We start from the raw sequence: 20,823 nt of genomic DNA on the forward strand, positions 1-20,823 counted from the left end.
TACAGCTCATATACTTGCACACATAAACTATTTTACACACCATGTAACATTCCACACACAAACTACACAAAACACACTGCAAACACACTTACTGACACTTTTACAAACACAATCCCACCAAGAGACACACATACACACACCAACAGACACGGAGAGTGTCTGTACTGCGTCAGTGCTGTTGTGACTTGGTGTGTGTCTCACCTTGGTCTCTCTCTCCTCCAGCAGAGTCTCCAGTCTCTTCTGGGCCGCTCGCCCCTCGTGGTCGTCGCTGACTATCAGGATGATATGGTTCCATCTGAACTCTCTCATCAAGTCAAACCAAACCTGAGCCTGGTGGGAGTAGGGAGGGACAGTACGCAAGAACGACAGGTGGATACTCTGGAGAGGAGAGGAGATGTGAGGAGAGAGGAGGAGGAGCAGGGAGGAGAGGAGGAGAGGGGAGGAGAGAGGAGAGGAGAGGAGAGGAGAGGAGAGGAGAGGAGAGGAGAGGAGAGGAGAGGAGAGGAGAGGGGAGGAGAGGCGGAGAGGAAAGGAGAGAGGAGGAGAGGAGAGGAGAGGAAAGGAGAGATGAGGAGAGGAGAGAAGAGAGGAAAGGAGATGAGAGAGGAGAGGAGAGAAGAGGAGAAAATGTAGCAGATGAGAGAGGAGAGAAGAGGAGAGAGGAGGAGAGGAGAGAAGAGAAGATGAGAGGAAAGGAGAGAGGAGGAAAGGAGAGAAGAGGAGAGAAGAGAAGAAAAGAAAAGAGAAGAGAAGAGAAGAGAAGAGAAGAGAAGAGAAGAGAAGAGAAGAGAAGAGAAGAGAAGAGAAGAGAAGAGAAGAGAAGAGAAGAGAAGAGGAGAGGAGAGGAGAGAAGAGGAGAGGAGAGGAGCGGAAAGGAGAGTACAAGAGAGGAGAGGGGAGTGGAGAGAGAGAGAGAAGAGAAGAGAAGAGAAGAGAAGAGAAGAGAGGAGAAGAGAAGAGAAGAGAAGAGAAGAGAAGAGAAGAGAAGAGAAGAGAAGAGAAGAGAAGAGAAGAGAAGAGAAGAGAAGAGAAGAGAAGAGAAGAGAAGAGAAGAGAAGAGAAGAGGAGAGGAGAGGAGAGGAGAGGAGCGGAAAGGAGAGTACAAGAGAGAAGAGGGGAGTGGAGGAGAGAAGTGGAGAGGAGAGGAAAGGAGAGGACAAGAGAGGAGAAGAGGGGGGAGGAGAGAAGAGAAGGAGAGGAGAAGAGAGGTGTATTTAACATAAACATTCGGCAGATGTACAGTAAGAACATTATTGGAATGTAGATGAAAAGGCAGCTGGTGGTGTGAGAGGTTCTGCTCTGACTGCAGCAGTCTGTAAAACTGTTATGTACCAGGAGCCTGATCACTCCTGTGTCACTGTGCATGCAGGTTGATGGCTGCCAATTAGCTAATTAGTGCTGATTGGTTACCTGCTGGGAGCTTTAAAACCAGCCCTGGTAACACACATGCAGTGTCTGTGCTTAGAGGAAGAGCTGTCACGTTCTTCCAGTCCTTGTCCTTTGGTTTACACTAATAGTTCCTTGATATAGTAGCATTTTGAGTTAGAGCACGGGGTTTTGGTGTTGGTTTGCACATAGGCTGCGTGCCTTTGAGCCAGGGTCGTAACAGTTGGGCGCTCGTCCGGGATATTTTACCCCTAGAAATTTGTTTGGTGGTTTTTTTTTGTGTTACACGGGGTGTCATGGTATTATGGTTTGGGTGGTGTTCGTTACATATTGTGTAACGTGGGGGCTTGAGCCGTTTTCGTCAAACAGGTGAGTATGCCTTATTTGTTTGTAATGTGATGTGACTACTTATGCTGTTAAAATATATAGTTTAGTGGGCACCACATGTAGATAGGGACATTATTTTCTGGTTGTTGGTTAGCTTCCTGTGCACCACATACTCCTGGGGCAGTCAGGGAAGGGATTGGCACCATCTACTTGTCTGGTACCGTATCATGTACTGGACGGGTGGATGGTCAAGTATGATCTTTGACTGGTAGCAGGTGTGGTTGAAGATGGTTAGGTCTACAGGGCATTAGCTTAAGGGTAGGTAGATTAGGGGGCCAGAAAGCACAGGTAGTGTGATAGGGCCTGATTTAGTGTTTCTTAGGGTAGACATGTGGTGGGCCGGTTGTGACTGCAGTTTAGATGTAGAAGCATAAGTAGTCATATCAGGTTAGAAGGGCCACCTGTTTGAATTTGTTTGTTGTATTTGTTTGGTTGTTTTGAGTGTTTGGTTAGCATACCGGTTAGCACCTGACACGTCTATTTATTTCAGTTTTTTTTTTTTTTTTTTTTTTGCAAATTAGAAAGGTGCGCTCGGTAGGGCACACATTTCCACCGCGTCCCTTTATGGTTGTTATTATTGGCATTAGCGTTCTTCAGTGGTTCTTCAGTGGTTCTTCATGGTTCTTTAGTGGTTATTCGTGGTTCGTTAGTGGTTCTTCGTGACTGTGAAGTAAAGTGAGTAGCTTGTGGTGACTGGTACAGTAACGATGGCTTCCATCAAGGACTTTGTTGATCACCCGTCTCATGATATGTTGGGGAAGTTTTCCAAAGAACAACTTCTGGAACTTGCTGTACACTACGGGGTAGAGCTTACTGCAAGTGAGAAACGTTTGAAGCCAACTGCCTTGGGTGCTTTAAGGGTGTTACTCATTAGAGAGCAGGTGCTTGAGGAGAGGGTGGAGGAGCCGTCTGACGCGTCTCCGCTATTACCTGGTGCAGAGGGTGAGTGGAGGATTAGGGAGTTGGAGTTTAGGGAAAGGCAGCTAGAGCACGAGCGTGAGGAGAGGAGAGAGGAGCGTGAGCTTAAGGAGAGAGAGAGGAGAGAGGAGCGTGAGCTTAAAGAGAGGAAAGAGGAGCGGGAGCTTAAGGAGAGACAAATGTTGCTGGAGGAGAGACAAATGTTGCTGGTGCACGAGCGTGCGCAGAAGGAGCTTGAGTTTAAGCATGCTGCCTTACAGGCAGGTGCTCTGCATTCAGAGTCACGTTCCGGGTTTGATGTAGGCAGGAATATTAGGATGGTGCCTCCATTTTTTGAGAAAGACGTGGAAAGATATTTTCCCCTTTTTGAACGGGTGGCAACCACATTGAAGTGGCCTGATACCGCCTGGACACTGCTGCTGCAATGTGTTTTAGTTGGTAGGGCACAAGAAGCCTATACTGCTCTGTCCCTTGAACAAAGCGCTGATTATGAGCTTGTTAAAGCTTCCATATTGAGGGCTTATGAGTTGGTCCCCGAGGCCTATCGTCAGCATTTTAGAGGTTATCGCAGGTCGGAGGGACAGTCTTATGTTGAATTTGGAAGGGAGAAGGAGAACCTGTTTGACAGGTGGTGCACTTCTCGGAAGGCAGAGTCAAGAGAGCAGCTTAGGCAGTTGATTCTCCTAGAGGAATTTAAAAGATGTGTTCCTGATACCGTTTCCACACATCTAAATGAGCGTAAGGTATCGAAGATAGGCGACGCCGCTGTCTTCGCTGATGAGTTTGTGTTGACACACAAGTCCGTGTTTTTGGAGGACTACCGTGTTGAGTCCGGGGATAGGCGTCCTGTTCAGGGGGGCCGTTTCCCAAAACCTGTGTCTGCTGGTCAGTTAACTTCACCTCCTAGGCGGGGTGGTTCTGCTGGTGCATTCCCAGAAGGGATTATCTGTTTCTACTGTAAAGAACCTGGTCATATCGTTGCTGGGTGCCCGGTGCTTGAGCAGAAAAATGTCAGAACCGTGGCTCTGGTAGAAACCATATGCAGAACGCCTATGCCAACGTTAGATGGTGATGGGGGAAGTATCAAACGTGTGGACAAAGAGCTCGAGGGTTCCTCAAGGTTTATGATGGATGGATTTGTTTCCCTGACTAATGCACTAGAGTCCAAACAGGCTATAACAATTTGGAGAGATACCGGTGCTTTTCAGTCCCTCATTCTGGAGGGGGTTTTGCCGTTTTCAGAAAACTCTGTTCGGGGCTTTGGGGGTGGATTTGTGGATGCACCTTTGCATGAGGTCACGCTCAATTCTCCCTTAGTATCAGGCTTGTGGGGGTATGTTCTCACATTCCCATAAAGGGGTGTCCTTCATTCTAGGGAATGATTTGGCTGGTGACAAAGTGTTGGCTACTCCGGTTGTAACTCCCATTCCTGTGGTTTCTGAGGTCCCTAATGAGCTGGTACAGAAACATCCAGAAGTGTTCCCTGTGTGTGCTGTGGCACGGGAAATGTCAAAGGACAAAAGTGATGTTGTTGATACTTTGACTTGGGACATTACACTTAGTGACACATTCTTTGTTGAATTAAAATGTGTACCTGGTGAGAATTTTGGAAAGCACACTGTGGATGTACCTCTGCATAATGATTCTCTTGATTGTGGCTTTGTGTTAGGCCCGGTGGTGAAACCAGAGTTGACATGCGTGCCGGAGAAGCATGTGGCAGGAGATGATATGGCAGCGCAGTGTCTCAAGGTCTTCCCAGCCTGTACGGTGGCTGAGGCCACGAACGAATTGGAGGATGAGTGTGGGAAGGATGCTATGAGAGGTGCTGTTGTTTCATGTGACACTGTTCTAGTTGGAGAGGCTACTAAGCCTGACTTAGGCTGCCAGCCTTCCCACAGTAGCTCTATTGTCCCTAATGTTTCACTTGTGGGCAGGGATGGTCCCAGTATGTCAGTTGATGATTCTGACATTGATCCACATGTCCACACTGATTCTCTGCCATGCACTAGGTGTGATGGTCAACCTAGTTACCTGTGTCCTGTGGAGCAGGAGCCGCCTTCGTGACCTGGTCTGTTGAGTGGCAGCCAATTTGATTTTGATCAGGACAATGTTATTTTGGGTGACGCCATTTTAGATGGTGTTCCAGACGTTTTTGTGACTGTCGTACTGCCATGTTCCAGGGACGGTGGGGCTGTACCTGAGGCGGTACATCCTACTCTGGATGTTCACGGTTTGCAGTATCCTGAACTGCCAGTGCCAGATGGGATGGATATGGGCGCGGTGGTGGTATCAGTGATCTATGGTTTTTGTTTTGCTGTGTTCTGTTCTGTTGAGCGCAGTGAGATTAGTTCTCAGATTGATTTTGGTTTGCAGTCTATTTTTGACAGGTCGGTATCGGTGGAGGGGCCTGTTGAAAGGGAGCATACAACACGGTTGGTGGTCGTGTTCGACAGGGGCCGACCCGCTATCGCTGTTGTGGTAGTGGCCCTGACAATTAATGGGTCACAGTTGTTTTTGTTGTTTTTGTTATGGGTTGTTGTGTGGTGGTTGCCTCTGGGGCAACCAGTTTGGTGTGGGAGGTGTTATGTACCAGGAGCCTGATCACTCCTGTGTCACTGTGCATGCAGGTTGAGGGCTGCCAATTAGCTAATTAGTGCTGATTGGTTACCTGCTGGGAGCTTTAAAACCAGCCCTGGTAACACACATGCAGTGTCTGTGCTTAGAGGAAGAGCTGTCACGTTCTTCCAGTCCTTGTCCTTTGGTTTACACTAATAGTTCCTTGATATAGTAGCATTTTGAGTTAGAGCACGGGGTTTTGGTGTTGGTTTGCACATAGGTTACGTGCCTTTGAGCCAGGGTCGTAACAAAAACTGTCCTGAGGCAGAATAACTTCCCACCGCCACCTCTATCATCTCCACCACCACCTCTACCACCTCTACCACCACCTCTACCACCACCACCTCTACCACCTCTACCACCACCTCTACCACCACCACCATCACCTCTACCACCACCACCACCCCTACCACTTATAGAGCTATTCCTGAGTTAAAGTGTTGAACTGACTGGAACATAGGTCAGCTGCATCAAAGATTGTGCTAATGGAACTCTCGCTCTCTAAATATTCTAACACAGGCCTAATGGAGCTTCCTAAATAATCCACATGCAGGATATGACTGCCAGAACTAGGATATACACTTAGAGCTAATGGAGCATTTTTTTTTATTATATATAAAACATATTATTCATTGGTTACAGACATATAAAACGAGCATAAAAGAATATATACCAGCAAGGTAAGGCAAATCACAGTTTTTCACATTAGGATTTAACATCCCAATAGGCCTCTTTGTTTACGGTTTGATTCAACCCGTATAGTGCAATAAAATTGTTGGTAAAATAGAATAGACAGTAAAATGATGCAGTACTGCAGTGCAATCAAATAAAATGGCCCTCATATACAATAATCAGTGTTGATGTAATGAGTCTAGGTGGCCTAACAGAGCAGTGCATCGCTCTTAAGACTTTATAGTACAACAGAGCAATGCACTTAACACTTTGAGTTCAGTTCTAAATTACTTTATAGAACAACAGAGCAGTGCATCGCTCTTAATTATTGATCCATCTAGATATGGACTTGCCACAGAGGTGCTGCTGAGGCCTGGGCGACAGAGTTGATCTAAGTCTGGAAGGTTTCAGTAAATATTAAATGGTCCCACTGACTGTTATGGGGAAATGAGTCCACAGCAAACCCCTGCTTCTCATACAGCCTCACCACTAATGACATAGTCTGTTCAATAAGAACATCTGTATCGTCCTCTTGTAAATGTGCTGCTGTAAGTAGTATTTTTTGTTAGAATAAGTGTTAAATAGTTCAATTGTTGTAGACCACTTATTTTAACAAAGAAGAAAATACCACTTACAGCACCATCAAATATATGTATCAAATTAATCATTTAGCTCTAGTGTTAATAATAATCAAAGATATATATTTAATTAATCCGTTCACTCACAACACAACATTTGTTAAAAACCTGGGAGAATATCTGGTAATAGCAAGAAGTCAAAATTAGACTGGTATGGTCCTTTAAAGTCATCAATGACTTGAATCACTGACTAATCAACTATAAACATGCCAACATTTTGGGAAATTCGCTTACTGTCTTCTCCAGAGAGAGACAAGAAGATAGATACCAGTTTCCTCACTGTGCGTTCAGTAGAGAAGATGGTAGGCCTGTCCCCGACTAAGGATTTATGTAGTCGAGTTTGATTGGCCGAAATTTGCCGATGTCAACTACACCCCTGAATGGAATTTTCTTTTTTTATTTATTTATTTAAATTTCTTTAGGGGATCATTCCATTTGGGCTGTGGGGGGTGCTTAACTCATTCAGCGCCAGAGGGCGCTGTTTACTGTGTGGTTGAAAGGCCAATGCTTTAAGTATAGGAATATGTGGCGGTGTTTGCAGGGCTAAAACTATATTATATATTATAGGCTATAGCTATGGATATAATACTATTGCCCATTTGACATCACCTATCTATCGTTCAATATGAGACATTTTTATATTTTTTTCATCCATACATTCCCGTTTTATACTGTGGTGAATATGACTATAGTTTTAAAATAATCCTGTCTAATCCCAGAAAACGACGCTATGCAGCAATACGTGCAATTCACTAAAAACTTTGTCATTTCTCGCCTGTACACGCTACTATTTTGAAATCAAATCTATATTATCTGTATTGTGTTTCATCATGAATGCATGAAAGGGGGGGGGGGTCGTTTTTTTATGCTTTGATCCTCACCAACGGAATACGTTACACAGTACATTACACCAATCGCAATGAAGGAATTATTGAATCTGAATATTATTGGGCCTGGTCTACAAGATACACTATACGACTAAGGTACCCGTGTACATGTCAAAATACTTCCCAGGTCAGTGAATACCACGACCACAACACCAGAGGGAGTTCAACAAATCATGTTAAACACAGATTCGGCTCAAACAAGGGACTAAACACGTTTCGCAATTATGCCACATCAATGTGGAACGCCCTACCCAAAGCTGTAAAGGAATGTGAATCCCTACCCACATTCAAAACCGCTCTTAAAGAGCACCTACGGGAGGCTGCAATTCGAAACTGGCCACCGTAAATGTCCAAACCCCCCCACCCCCACCCCCTCCTAATAGACAGTCTCCTCCCCACCGCATGTATATATTCTCTCCCCACCGTATGTATATTTCTCTACCATCTACCCACCCCCTCCTAATGTACAGTCTCCTCCCCACCGTATGTATATATTCTCTCCCCACCGTATGTATATTTCTCTCCCACCCACCCACCCCCTCCTAATGTACAGTCTCCTCCCCATCATATGTATATATTCTCTGTTAGGATCTATGGGTAACAGTACTGTATATTTGCATATCGTATATGTCACAAATGTAACAGTACTATATACCTGTAGTATGTCATGTATGTCTCTATGCCATAAATGTCATGATGTCATGTATGTTGTGTATGTCATAAATGTCACTATAAATTGAAAATGGGGGACCCTGATGTAAACAAGACAAACGTCTTTCTCTGGTCTGCATCCCCTTAACAATTGTGTGTATTGAGCCGTACTGTATTGTACCCATTCTGCAATCTGTTAAATAAAAATGTCATTCATTCAATCAACGCAAGATTGATACCATATAGCCCTTACCTTGACTAGGATGTACCCCAAAAGGAATATTCCAATTATCTGATCGCCATTCCAAGTATTGATGTCGATCGTGTCGCTATCATAATCCACCAAAGAACATGGATCAGGAGTGTTTGATTCATATCAATCCATGCGTTATAACTGCTCGTCATGCCCGACAAGGAATAGTCCGCAAGGGACCTATATAAATGACACACACCCAAATACACAGAGTTTCAAAGGATGTGCAATACTGGCCGCAACCCACCAGGCGGCGGTATTGGACTTTTGCGATCTCAGACCAATTCCCAATGATAACACCAGGCTTCCTGGATGCGTGAATACTTTCGGCAACCAACATGTCCTTCCGCGTTGCTCTGATTGGCCAGCGATCGGCCAGCCCTCTACGCTCGTTTGCCCCCTACGCCGGTAACGCGTGCATGCGCATTTTCTTTTTGATGGCACTCACACGCCAAGCGAGGCTAATCGCGGAAATGTAATGTTATGTTCGAATCCGTAGAATACATATTTATCAAAACAACTACCAGATTCACTCATAACGTTATTTCGCGTGACAACACAGCCCAGCTGTCAGAAACTGTACATTGTAACGTTATATAACATAACGTTATATAATGTTATTTCGCGTTTTATTCATAACGTTATTTCGCGTGACAACACAGCCCAGCTGTCAGAAACTGTACATTGAGGGGGTTTGAATCACTGTTTACACTCCCCACTTACTGTACCATGTTCTACATATAGGCGTTGGAGTATATAGTATATAGCGCGGCTTATATTGATGCAGGTAGGTATTAACTGATGCAGCTAGGTATTATCATGCTATACCCGCTTATTATTATTAACCAGCGTTGCTAATATGGCGTGTTCTGTGATGCCCATTTATTATTATTAACCAGGGGGATTATCGCGTCGTGTATTAACCTGGGGGAGCCTCATGCGCATTGCGCGGCGTAGGGAACGAGCGTAGAGCGCTGGTATTCACGAAAGAGAGCGCTGGCCAACGCTGGCCAATCAGAGCAACGTGGAAGGACATGTTGGTTGCCGAAAGTATTCACGCTTCCTGGATGGATAATGAATGGAAATATCGAATAAAAGAAATAACAACCAAAACCAGAGAAATCTCGGGTCTGGCGCGCAACCGCTGGCTAGTTAACCCGACTTATCTCGGGTTTGGCCCCGAATGAGTTAATGTCTGAAAAAGTCGACTGAAGGTTTCTTGTCCTCTGTGAAAGCATGCAACCCCGAGCACGCAAACCGAGCACGCAACCCCGGTTTTTGGGGGGTTTTGGTGATCAAATATTGAATATTGAACTATAATAATCAGTGCAGGAGCTCACTTATCCTTTAAACACTTTTATCACTGGCCCATACACCAGTCTATAGTAGGGCTGGGCAATTCATCGAAAAAAAATCGCAATCTCGATTCATAGACCTATGCAATCTCATTTCTAAGTTATGACGATTTCTTCTTTATAAAAAAAATATTTGTATTAAAATTATTATTATTATTATTATAATTTTTTACTTTTTACTTTACTTTTTAAATGATTTTATTGAACATTGAACACATTTTAGCAAGAATCGCCCAGCCCTAGTCTATAGTATATATGCGCAATGGTAAAAAAATATTTAAAACGCATAAAAAGGGCACTTTTTTATGAGGCACAAAAGGGCAGGTGCTCGAGCACCCTTTGGGCTCTATGTGTGCACGTGCCTGGCTATGGAGACAATAGTATGGCTCATTTGACAGGCACTATTTATACTCCAACAGGGAAAAACAATTTATTTCTACATACCTTCGTTCGTGCGCTATCCCATGCTAAAAATCGCCCCGTTTCAGAATAATCCAGGCTGGTTTTCTGGATCGTGAGATATAGAGTGTTTTGTGCACATATATTCGCAAATCGTGCGGGTTGCTCGCCTGAAACCTATATTATTTCCAGGTCAAAGGTAAACACGACAATTTATGTTTCTTCACAAAGCCATCAAGGGAGGGGGTGGGGTCGTTCTCCGACGCTGCTATCATTACAAAAGCATGTTTTATGATGGGGTTCGGTAAAATAGACGTTACCTTTGTCAGCAGGTACTCCACTCTTGCTCCAAGTGTCTTGAATCAGAACAGGATCAATAAATATAACATTAGGTGGCCCATTAGCAGCGCCAGGGTAACGTTAAATTCAGGAACGTACATCAAAACAGCCCGTTTGAAAATACTAGAATCCAACATAGTCTGGTGAAAATGCACCTTATCATCCATAAGTGTGATCGTTTTGTCTTCTTCTTCATAATCTCCAATAGTGCTCTCAACTCCGGCGGCGACTAATCTGGCCAGCAGTGAGTGAGCAAACTCTCCCCCACACTAAACTAGCCCAGTTCAAAAGGTAGGCGATACTGCCACATATCGGGATTCGATCGTCATTTCAATTATAAGTTACTCAGAGGTCACAGGAAGACTCACAAAGGTCTGTGTGAGTGTTTAGAATAATAATAATAAAAATAATAAAAAAAAAAAAATCTAGTTTGTCCTCTGTGAAAGCATGCAACCCCGAGCACGCAAACCGAGCACGCAACCCCGGTTTTTGGGGGGTTTTGGTGATCAAATATTGAATATTGAACTATAATAATCAGTGCAGGAGCTCACTTATCCTTTAAACACTTTTATCACTGGCCCATACACCAGTCTATAGTAGGGCTGGGCAATTCATCGAAAAAAAATCGCAATCTCGATTCATAGACCTATGCAATCTCATTTCTAAGTTATGACGATTTCTTCTTTATAAAAAAAATATTTGTATTAAAATTATTATTATTATTATTATAATTTTTTACTTTTTACTTTACTTTTTAAATGATTTTATTGAACATTGAACACATTTTAGCAAGAATCGCCCAGCCCTAGTCTATAGTATATATGCGCAATGGTAAAAAAATATTTAAAACGCATAAAAAGGGCACTTTTTTATGAGGCACAAAAGGGCAGGTGCTCGAGCACCCTTTGGGCTCTATGTGTGCACGTGCCTGGCTATGGAGACAATAGTATGGCTCATTTGACAGGCACTATTTATACTCCAACAGGGAAAAACAATTTATTTCTACATACCTTCGTTCGTGCGCTATCCCATGCTAAAAATCGCCCCGTTTCAGAATAATCCAGGCTGGTTTTCTGGATCGTGAGATATAGAGTGTTTTGTGCACATATATTCGCAAATCGTGCGGGTTGCTCGCCTGAAACCTATATTATTTCCAGGTCAAAGGTAAACACGACAATTTATGTTTCTTCACAAAGCCATCAAGGGAGGGGGTGGGGTCGTTCTCCGACGCTGCTATCATTACAAAAGCATGTTTTATGATGGGGTTCGGTAAAATAGACGTTACCTTTGTCAGCAGGTACTCCACTCTTGCTCCAAGTGTCTTGAATCAGAACAGGATCAATAAATATAACATTAGGTGGCCCATTAGCAGCGCCAGGGTAACGTTAAATTCAGGAACGTACATCAAAACAGCCCGTTTGAAAATACTAGAATCCAACATAGTCTGGTGAAAATGCACCTTATCATCCATAAGTGTGATCGTTTTGTCTTCTTCTTCATAATCTCCAATAGTGCTCTCAACTCCGGCGGCGACTAATCTGGCCAGCAGTGAGTGAGCAAACTCTCCCCCACACTAAACTAGCCCAGTTCAAAAGGTAGGCGATACTGCCACATATCGGGATTCGATCGTCATTTCAATTATAAGTTACTCAGAGGTCACAGGAAGACTCACAAAGGTCTGTGTGAGTGTTTAGAATAATAATAATAAAAATAATAAAAAAAAAAAAATCTAGTTTTTGGGACTCAATCGTTGGCTTTTAAAAACGAGATATCTAAGGTTAAGGTAAAATGGATTAAAACCCTCCATCTCTGAGACAAGAATCAGCTCACCTTGATATATGATGATGATGATGATGATGATGATGATGATGATGATGATGACGGCAGCTGTGAAGATGTTGGTGATGAAGAGGAGCAGGCAGCAGATGCTGGTGATGACAGATATGTTGAAGATGAAGGTGAGGATGATGATGTCACATGTAAGAAGACAAAGTTGGGGCATTCTTCAGGGAGGGGCAGGACATTGAGCAGGGAAGTTCAAGTTCAAGTTTCTTTATTAGTTGTCATACAGAAATACAGAATACTTTTGCATGAAATGCTTCTTTCTGTTTTGCTCCTGAGAGTGTGCTAGATAAAATAACAAGATAGTATAAAATAGTATAATATAAGTATAAAATAGAAAGTCATGTGTAAACAAAACAAGAAAAGTTCAATATACATATACAGTATAAATGATGTACAGTCTATACTTCTGTACAGTCTATACAGTCAGCTTCTATACAGTACAGTGTAGAAAGTAGGGCTGTCCCCGACTAAGGATTGGGATAGTCGACTTTGATTGTCCGAAATTAGCCGATAGTCGACTATAAAAAAAAATAAAAATGTGTTTGAATTTGACATTTTATTTTTTATTTTTTTATCATTCTATTTGGGCTGTGGGGGTGCTTAATGTCTGAAGGAGTCGACTGAAGGCTTCTTGTTCTCTGCAAAAACATGCAATTGTTCCACTGATGGATACATCTTGATATTTGTCTAGTCTAGTGTGTTCATTAGATGGGTGAAATCCTCTTTCAGTGCCTCTGTGCCTGTTTTCTTAGGCAGTTAGCCTCTGGTATGCGTGCCATTAGCGTTAGCCACGCTTCTAGGCCTCTTTTCTTTTGGAAAGAATGATATATATTTTTTTTATAATAAATAAAATTATTAAAAAATATATATATTTTTTTTGCATTCAACTAAGAGTTTGGCAGTCGACTACGGCTCCTTTCGATCGATTAGTCGACTATTCGACTAATAGGGGTCAGCCCTAGTAGAATGGTGAGGTATAGCTTAGCTTGTGGTGGTGTGGTGCAATGAGGTGCATGAGATTGATACCAATAAATATAAAGTGTGTTAGTGTCTAAAAGTGGGTAAAGTGGGTGCTACAGTGTGTTGTTTATTTAAAGTGAGTGTGTGCGTGTGGATGTGTGTTGTGGGTGTATTTGATGGTCTGTTATTGTTCATTGTTCATTGAGCATCCTGATGGCCTGGGGGTAGAAGCTCCTTCTGAGTCTCTCTGTGCTTGCCATGAGACTCCGGTATCGCTTGCCTGACCGCAGCAGTTCAAAGAGGCAGTTGTTTGGGTGGCTGGGGTCTTTGATTATTCTCTTAGCCTTACCCATGCAGCGCTTGTTGTAAATGTCTTGGAGAGTGGGAAGCCCCCCTCCAATTGTGCGTTCGGCTGAACGGCCACTCTCTGTAGTCTGCTACGGTCTTGTGCAGTGCTATTCCCAAACCAGGAGGTGATATTGCCAGTCAGGATGCTCTCTATTGTGCATGAGTAGAAGTTCTTGAGGATCTTCTGACTCACTTTGAACTTCCTTAGGCTCCTAAGGAAGTAGAGGCGTTGTCGTGCCTTCTTCACAACACTGTCAATGTGTGTGGTCCATGTCAAGTCCTCGGATATGTGTGCTCCGAGGTACTTGAAACTGTTCACTCTCTCAACCGGTGCCCCGTCGATGCTGAGGGGGCTGTAGTCCTTGACCCCCGACCTCCTGAAGTCCACAATCATCTCTTTTGTTTTGCTGACGTTCAGGGAGAGGCAGTTCTCCTGACACCACTGTGACAGATTCTCTACCTCTTCCAGGTAGGCCCTCTCGTCGTTGGCAGAGATCAGGCCCACCACTACTGTGTCATCAGCAAATTTGATGATTGTGTTGAGAGAGAGAGAGAGAGAGAGAGAGAGAGAGAGAGGGAGAGAGAGGGAGAGAGAGAGAGAGAGAGAGAGAGAGAGAGAGAGAGAGAGAGAGAGAGAGAGAGAGAGAGAGAGATCGCGATCGCGCTATTTATCACAGTTTCACACCAAACTGGGGAGGGGTGTTACAGTATGTAGCCTATTTGAGCAAACCTGAATACTGGGCTGTTGTTGTTATGCAAAGACAGCTGTGGTACTTAGCGCCGGGTGCTCACCTGGCTACTTGACTTTGCATGACAATGGCTCAGAGATGGCCAAGCAGCCGTTTTCCTAACACGTCGCGTCACCGTTTATTATCGTGCAGGGGACACTAACTGCATTCTAAAAACATGCCAGGGACATGTCCCCGGTGTCCCCCCCCCCATAGTTACGCCCCTGGTTCATGCGCTTCATTGCATATTCCGGATGCACGTCGTTAATTTCTGAGGAAGTACATCCAGAGGAATGCAGGACACGCAGCTCCGCCCTCTTGCACAAGTACACAGAGAGTCCGAGACCCAAAGGCTATGTGTCCACTAATAGCCTTTTTTTCGAGGCGGACCGCTTTGAAAAAAGAAGAAAAAAAAGTTCCAAGAGTTTTTCTGGGTCTCCCCAGAGCTTGCGCCAGCCGCGGCTCCGCCCCTTCCTCGATGAGTTACATTGATGAGCGCGCTCCTTTCCAAAAAAGTTTAACTACTTTCAACTTTATGAGCTGGGAGCGCTCCGCCAAAAACGCTGCCGTCGAGAGCTCATAAAACGCGAGGCGCGGCTCTGGGAAGAGGAGCGCGCCTGTCACGCCTGTAGCATAGAAGTGAATGACAGAAAGGAGCTGACAACTCATAAAACGTCCCCTATGACACAAGCCCTAAGACAGCAACACGCTTTTCTATGGTTGGTATGTGTTTTCTGTTGGTCTGTCAGTGTCTTAGTAATGTTGACACAAACATACTTGGCTGTAAACTCTGAACACTCACCACAGCCATTGGAAATACTGTTCACATTGAAATGGACAATTCCTCATATTTTGCCATCAGTATTCAGCACTGCAGTAGTGTTTTACGAAATATACATTTTAAACACGTTGACAAGCTAACAGAAACACTGAGTCATTGTTTACTTTAGAAACAATTGTGTCACTATACAGACATTGTGATTATGGTGAATACTATCTTACCTTGTCAGAGTATATGGACATGCGCGTGGTGAGCCCCACCACGGGGATGCGGTAGAAGCCGGCGGTGTAGGAGACGGGCGTGGGGGTGAGGTGGTCGTTGGACTGTGGCGGGTGGCTCACCAGAATGGCATACACCTAGGAAGGAAGGGGAGGACATTCACGTTATTTATCAAAGCCAACTCCAGCACCCAGAAAAACACAGCTCGGTCCAGTCGATGAGACGTCTGGTCAGGATGAATTGGTATGATAATGAGTGAGAAACAGGGTCTAGGTTGACTATAACCTTAACACATTCCCCACCAACAACGATTATATTCATTATTGGGCGCCATCACTTGGACGCCAACAATGAGTATACTTGTTATTTGATCGTTATTTCTTTTATTCAATATTTCTATTCATTACAGGCACATGGACTCGGGGTTAACATGGGGAATCATCCTGAGAATGCCAAAGTGCAATACCGGCCGCATCCAGCTAGACGGCGGTATCGAGCACCCTTTGAAACCTTATATCTTGGCCTGTGCAACGGTCAAATGTCTCCGGGCACAGTTTTCTCGGTCGGGCCAGTCGAGCAGTTCTCCCGGTTTCATTGAAGCGCGTCAAATATCCCCGATCCATCGACATCGGATGTACCAGATGGCGATCAAAACATTGGAATATTATTTTTGGAATACTCCTGATCACAGGTAAGGACTATCTGATGTAAATTTTTGTTTGATCGTGCAATGCTTTTATACCGATCAGGCTGATAAGCGTTTTTAGTGTTCAATACGAATGCCGTTACTGGTAATCAAATAATCAGAAACGACACCCCCCCCTTTCATGCATTCATGATGAAACATAATACCTACTATATAGATTTGATTTGGCAATAGTAGCGTGTCCAGGCAAGAAACGGCAACGCTTATAATAGAATTGACATATAAGGCTATTACTCAGCCTTTCGGGAATTACCCCAGACCACTCTAAATTACTTATATTCACCACGGGATAAGGTGCGAATGTATGCATGGTAAAATTATCTCTTTTTTGCATCTTGACGGGAAGCAAGTCACTGTCAAATGACCATAGTATTGTATCCATGGCTATAATATAGAATATAGATTTAGCTCTACAAACAAGGTGACGCACTCCTATCTTTTAAAGCGTTGGCATTGCTACAGCGGGTCCCGTCTAATAGCTGGCACTGAATGTGTTAATGATCCTTTAAACTTTATTTATCACATGCTTTTCAGAGCCAAAGTTATTAACTGGTTCATACACACACACTCTCACACACACACACACACACACACACACACACACACACACACACACACACACACACACACACACACACACACACACACACACACACACACACACACTAGGGATGTCACAATACAAAGTTTTGACAGTTGAATATCATTATCAAATACATGTCCTGAGCAGGGATGTGGGGGCCAAGCAGGCATACCTTTGTATGCATTGGTCTACAGATTATGTGTACCTGTGGAAGTAACAAAAATTGATAAATGAATGTGTAACCGATTAAAATGCAATCAAATCAAATAGTCACTTGATGAATTAGCAAATTATTTAATTAATTCAGAACCAAACTGAATAAAACATCATCAATAAAATGAAATAACAATCAAACACATAATTTAAATAAACTAGACTGGTTTTATCTAATCACCTTGAAATTCAATTCAGTGCACTGCAATTCTATTCGCCACCACTTTCGCCACCACTTTCATCAAATCGAGGACACTTTCGTTGTTGAACAGTTCGTTAGCGGTTTGTGCTCCATGTGTCAATCAAATTACCCCGCCCACTATGAGGGGTGGAAGTAACAAAAATGATTGGTGGCGAAAGTGGTGGCGAATGGAATTGCGGTGCACTGAATTGAATTTCAAGGTGATTAGATAAAACCAGTCTAGTTTATTTAAATGATGTGTTTGATTGTTATTTCATTTTATTGATGATGTTTTATTCAGTTTGGTTCTGAATTAATTAAATCATTTGCTAATTCATCAAGCGACTATTTGATTTGATTGCATTTTAATCGATTACACATTAATTTAATCGGTTACACATTCATTTATAAATTTTTGTTACTTCCAACCCTGATACCAACTGAGCTAAACCTCATCTGCTGAATTGAGTCGACGCCGTGGCATTTCAGCCTTCACACAGTTTCTTCCTCTTGGTTGAGTGAGAGGGGGGGTGTCGTCATTTATATTGGAATAGGGCGAAAAGTATACATAGCATGGCTTAACTATTTGCAGCTTCAGAATCCAGACAATCACGCAAACATTTTGAAGTGTAATATGCCTTCCTCTCTTCAAAAGTGTATGAGAGGTGACGAGTTAGAAACACAACATTGATTCTGTCATTTTCTGCTTCAAGTTAGAGCGTGGCTCCATTGGTCTCAACTTGCAAGGAACTGACAGCCGAGACACAGAGTAGGATAGCAGTGAGGTTTACACACTGTCACCTAGAGAGGTAACACACACACACGCGCGCACACACGACCACGCACACACGCACACACACACACGCACACACACACACACGCACACCGTCAGCAGAGACAGAGTAGAATGGCACTGAAGTTTACACACCTTCACCTAGAGAGGTAATACACACACACACAAACACCGTCAGCAGAGACAGAGTAGAATGGCACTGAAGTTTACACACCTTCACCTAGAGCGGTAATACACATACACACACACACACACACACACACACACACACACACACACGCACTGTCAGCTATACGTCGGGTCCATAAATATTTGGACATCATCAACAGTCGGGTCCATAAATATTTCATCTTTAATTTGAGGGTATTTACATCCAAATCAGGTGAATGGTGTAGGAATGACAACAATTTATATATTTACCTCCTCCTTTTTAAGGGACCAAAAGTAATTCGACAATTGGCTGTTTAGCTGTTCCATGGCCAGGTGTGTATTATTTCATTTACAAGAAGAAGATAAAAGGTCTAGACGTTAATTTCAAGAGTAGTATTTGCATTTGGAATATGTTGCCGTCAACTCTCCATATGAGGTCCAAAGAGCTGTGTCACTATCAGTGAAGCAAGCCCATCAGAGAGAGAGATGGCAAAATGTTAGGTGTTGCCAAATCAACTGTTTGGTACATTCTTAAAAAGAACGCACTGGTGAGCTCAGCAACACCAAAATACCATTTATTTATTGATGATGTGACTGCTGACAAAAGCAGCAGGAGGAATTCTGAAGTGTTTCAGGTAATATCTGCTCATATTCAGCTAAATGCTTCAGAACCCATTGGACGGTGCTTCAGTGTAGATGGACAATGATAACCCGAAGCATACTGCGAGTAACCAACGAGTTTTTAAGGCAAAGAAGTGGAGCCCCACGGGACGAGACCAGGTCGAATTTTAGGTGCACGGGAAACAAGTCTGGTCTGGGGCTCGCGGGGCGGTGGTCTGGGGCTCGCGGGGCGGTGGTCTGGGGCTCGCGGGGCGGTGGTCTGGGGCTCGCGGGGCGGTGGTCTGGGGCTCGCGGGGCGGTGGTCTGGGGCTCGCGGGGCGGTGGTCTGGGGCTCGCGGGCGGTGGTCTGGGGCTCGAGGGCGGTGGTCTGGGGCTCGCGGGACGGTGGTCTGGGGCTCGCGGGGCGGTGGTCTGGGGCTCGCGGGGCGGTGGTCTGGGGCTCGCGGGCGGTGGTCTGGGGCTCGCGGGCGGTGGTCTGGGGCTCGCGGGACGGTGGTCTGGGGCTCGCGGGGCGGTGGTCTGGGGCTCGCGGGGCGGTGGTCTGGGGCTCACGGGGCGGTGGTCTGGGGCTCGCAGGGCGGTGGTCTGGGGCTCGCGGGCCGGTGGTCTGGGGCTCGCGGGGCGGTGGTCTGGGGCTTGCGGGCGGTGGTCTGGGGCTCGCGGGGCGGTGGTCTGGGGCTCGCGGGGCGGTGGTCTAGGGCTTGCGGGCGGTGGTCTGGGGCTCGCGGGGCAGTGGTCTGGGGCTCGCAGGACGGTCCACACACCGCTATCAGTGTTCTTCTTCCCCGCCAATGAAGTATTCACCCAAAGACCCAATACCGTGGCAACAACTACCGCACTACCGGTAGAATAAGTGCCGAGAACCATGGGAAGTGATGCAAACTGTCTTGTCGTGTTTTGAACATTTATGTTGTGTTGATGGAATCACGTTAATATAGAGAGATGAAAACAATACGTTATTTCGATTGATATGAATTGGATAATACAGGCGCGAGCAGCGTAGGGCGGGGGGGCAGAACTAGCGGCGCGAGCAGCGTAGGGCGGGGGGGCAGAACTAGCGTACGTCAGTGGCCAATCAGATCGCAGAACACGAACCCGGAAATGGAAATCCGTTGGTAAAAGAATAGACGCCCCCAGGATTCTGTTTTCCACCATCAACACAATTTTTTTTGTATCCACTTTTTTTACTTATTTTTTTATTTTTCTCCAATCCCAATTTCGTGTTTCCAATTCTCCCCTCCCCTGTCTTGAACGTTGCTCGCATATGCCCCCCACTGGTCGGTTGTAGGGAGGAGGCAGCCTGTCACATCTTTTCACCTGCCAGCGCGGACTCTCATTGGCGAGGTGTAACATGTGGGAGGCTCACACTGCCCCCGCCATTTCCTGTCTCTGCTGTGCAGACGTCCCCCAACCGACCTGTAGGAGTCGCTGTCCACAACGTCCAGATTACCACCCATCGACTTCCTCCCGCTGACTCTGCCAATTGAGTTAGTATGACGGCCGGCCAAGCCGGAGGCAACACTGACACCCGGATTCGAGACCGGAGTCTCTTGCGTTGGTGACGAGCGCAATCTCCGCTGCGCCACCCAGCCGCCCAGCATCAACACACTTCTTAAACCCTCTGACACAATCTCCTATTCCTTCACTGTCAGTAAATGCGTCTCTGTCACATCTCCTCCGTGGAGGGGGGGGGGGGGTACTGTGAGGGCTGAATTCTGCATGCAGCCCAACGAGGGGGCGTGCCGTTTTTCTGCTTCACGCACCTGAGAGGAGTTTGCAATCAGCTCGGGAGAGTACTAGTATTGCAGACTCCCCTCCACTCCTGGTCGGGGAGTTCTTGTTACTACCATCTACTGCCGTGTCTCCGGCGTGAGACGTCGTGCCACCCCTGTACATCACCACCTGTCGCCGTTTCCTGGAGTAGGACACCGTCTTCGCTATCTATTACTCCACGGGAGGATCCCAGTGTTCCCACTCCGGATGTCCTGCCGGCTACTTCCCAACTCCCTCTACATGGACCCGTTCCTGGGGTGAGGCTCGCCATCGCTCTCTATTACTCCACGGGAGGATGCCCATGTTCTCACCCCATTCCCCTTGGACCCCCTGGTTGCTGCGCTGCCCGTCGGCAGCATTCTGGTCGGGAGGATGCCCGTGTTCAATGAAGAGTCCTGTGTATATTTGCCCGTGTTTCTGG

General features: G+C 45.2%; 1 protein-coding gene across 1 annotated transcript in view; it reads right to left on the reverse strand.

The window, feature by feature from the left end:
- Positions 1-20,823, reverse strand: part of grin1b (glutamate receptor, ionotropic, N-methyl D-aspartate 1b) — a gene marked incomplete at both ends in the record, with an annotated part of 290,208 nt that overhangs the window by 169,970 nt on the left and 99,415 nt on the right. Inside the window, 2 exons of the mRNA XM_084308084.1 lie at positions 202-378; positions 15,385-15,519. Coding sequence (XP_084164210.1) covers positions 202-378; positions 15,385-15,519 — 312 coding nt within the window. The remainder of the gene's footprint in view (positions 1-201; positions 379-15,384; positions 15,520-20,823) is intronic.

The sequence above is a fragment of the Notolepis coatsorum genome (assembly GCF_963971535.1).
Source record: "Notolepis coatsorum genome assembly, chromosome: 2".
Classification (NCBI taxonomy): Eukaryota; Metazoa; Chordata; class Actinopteri; order Aulopiformes; family Paralepididae; genus Notolepis; species Notolepis coatsorum.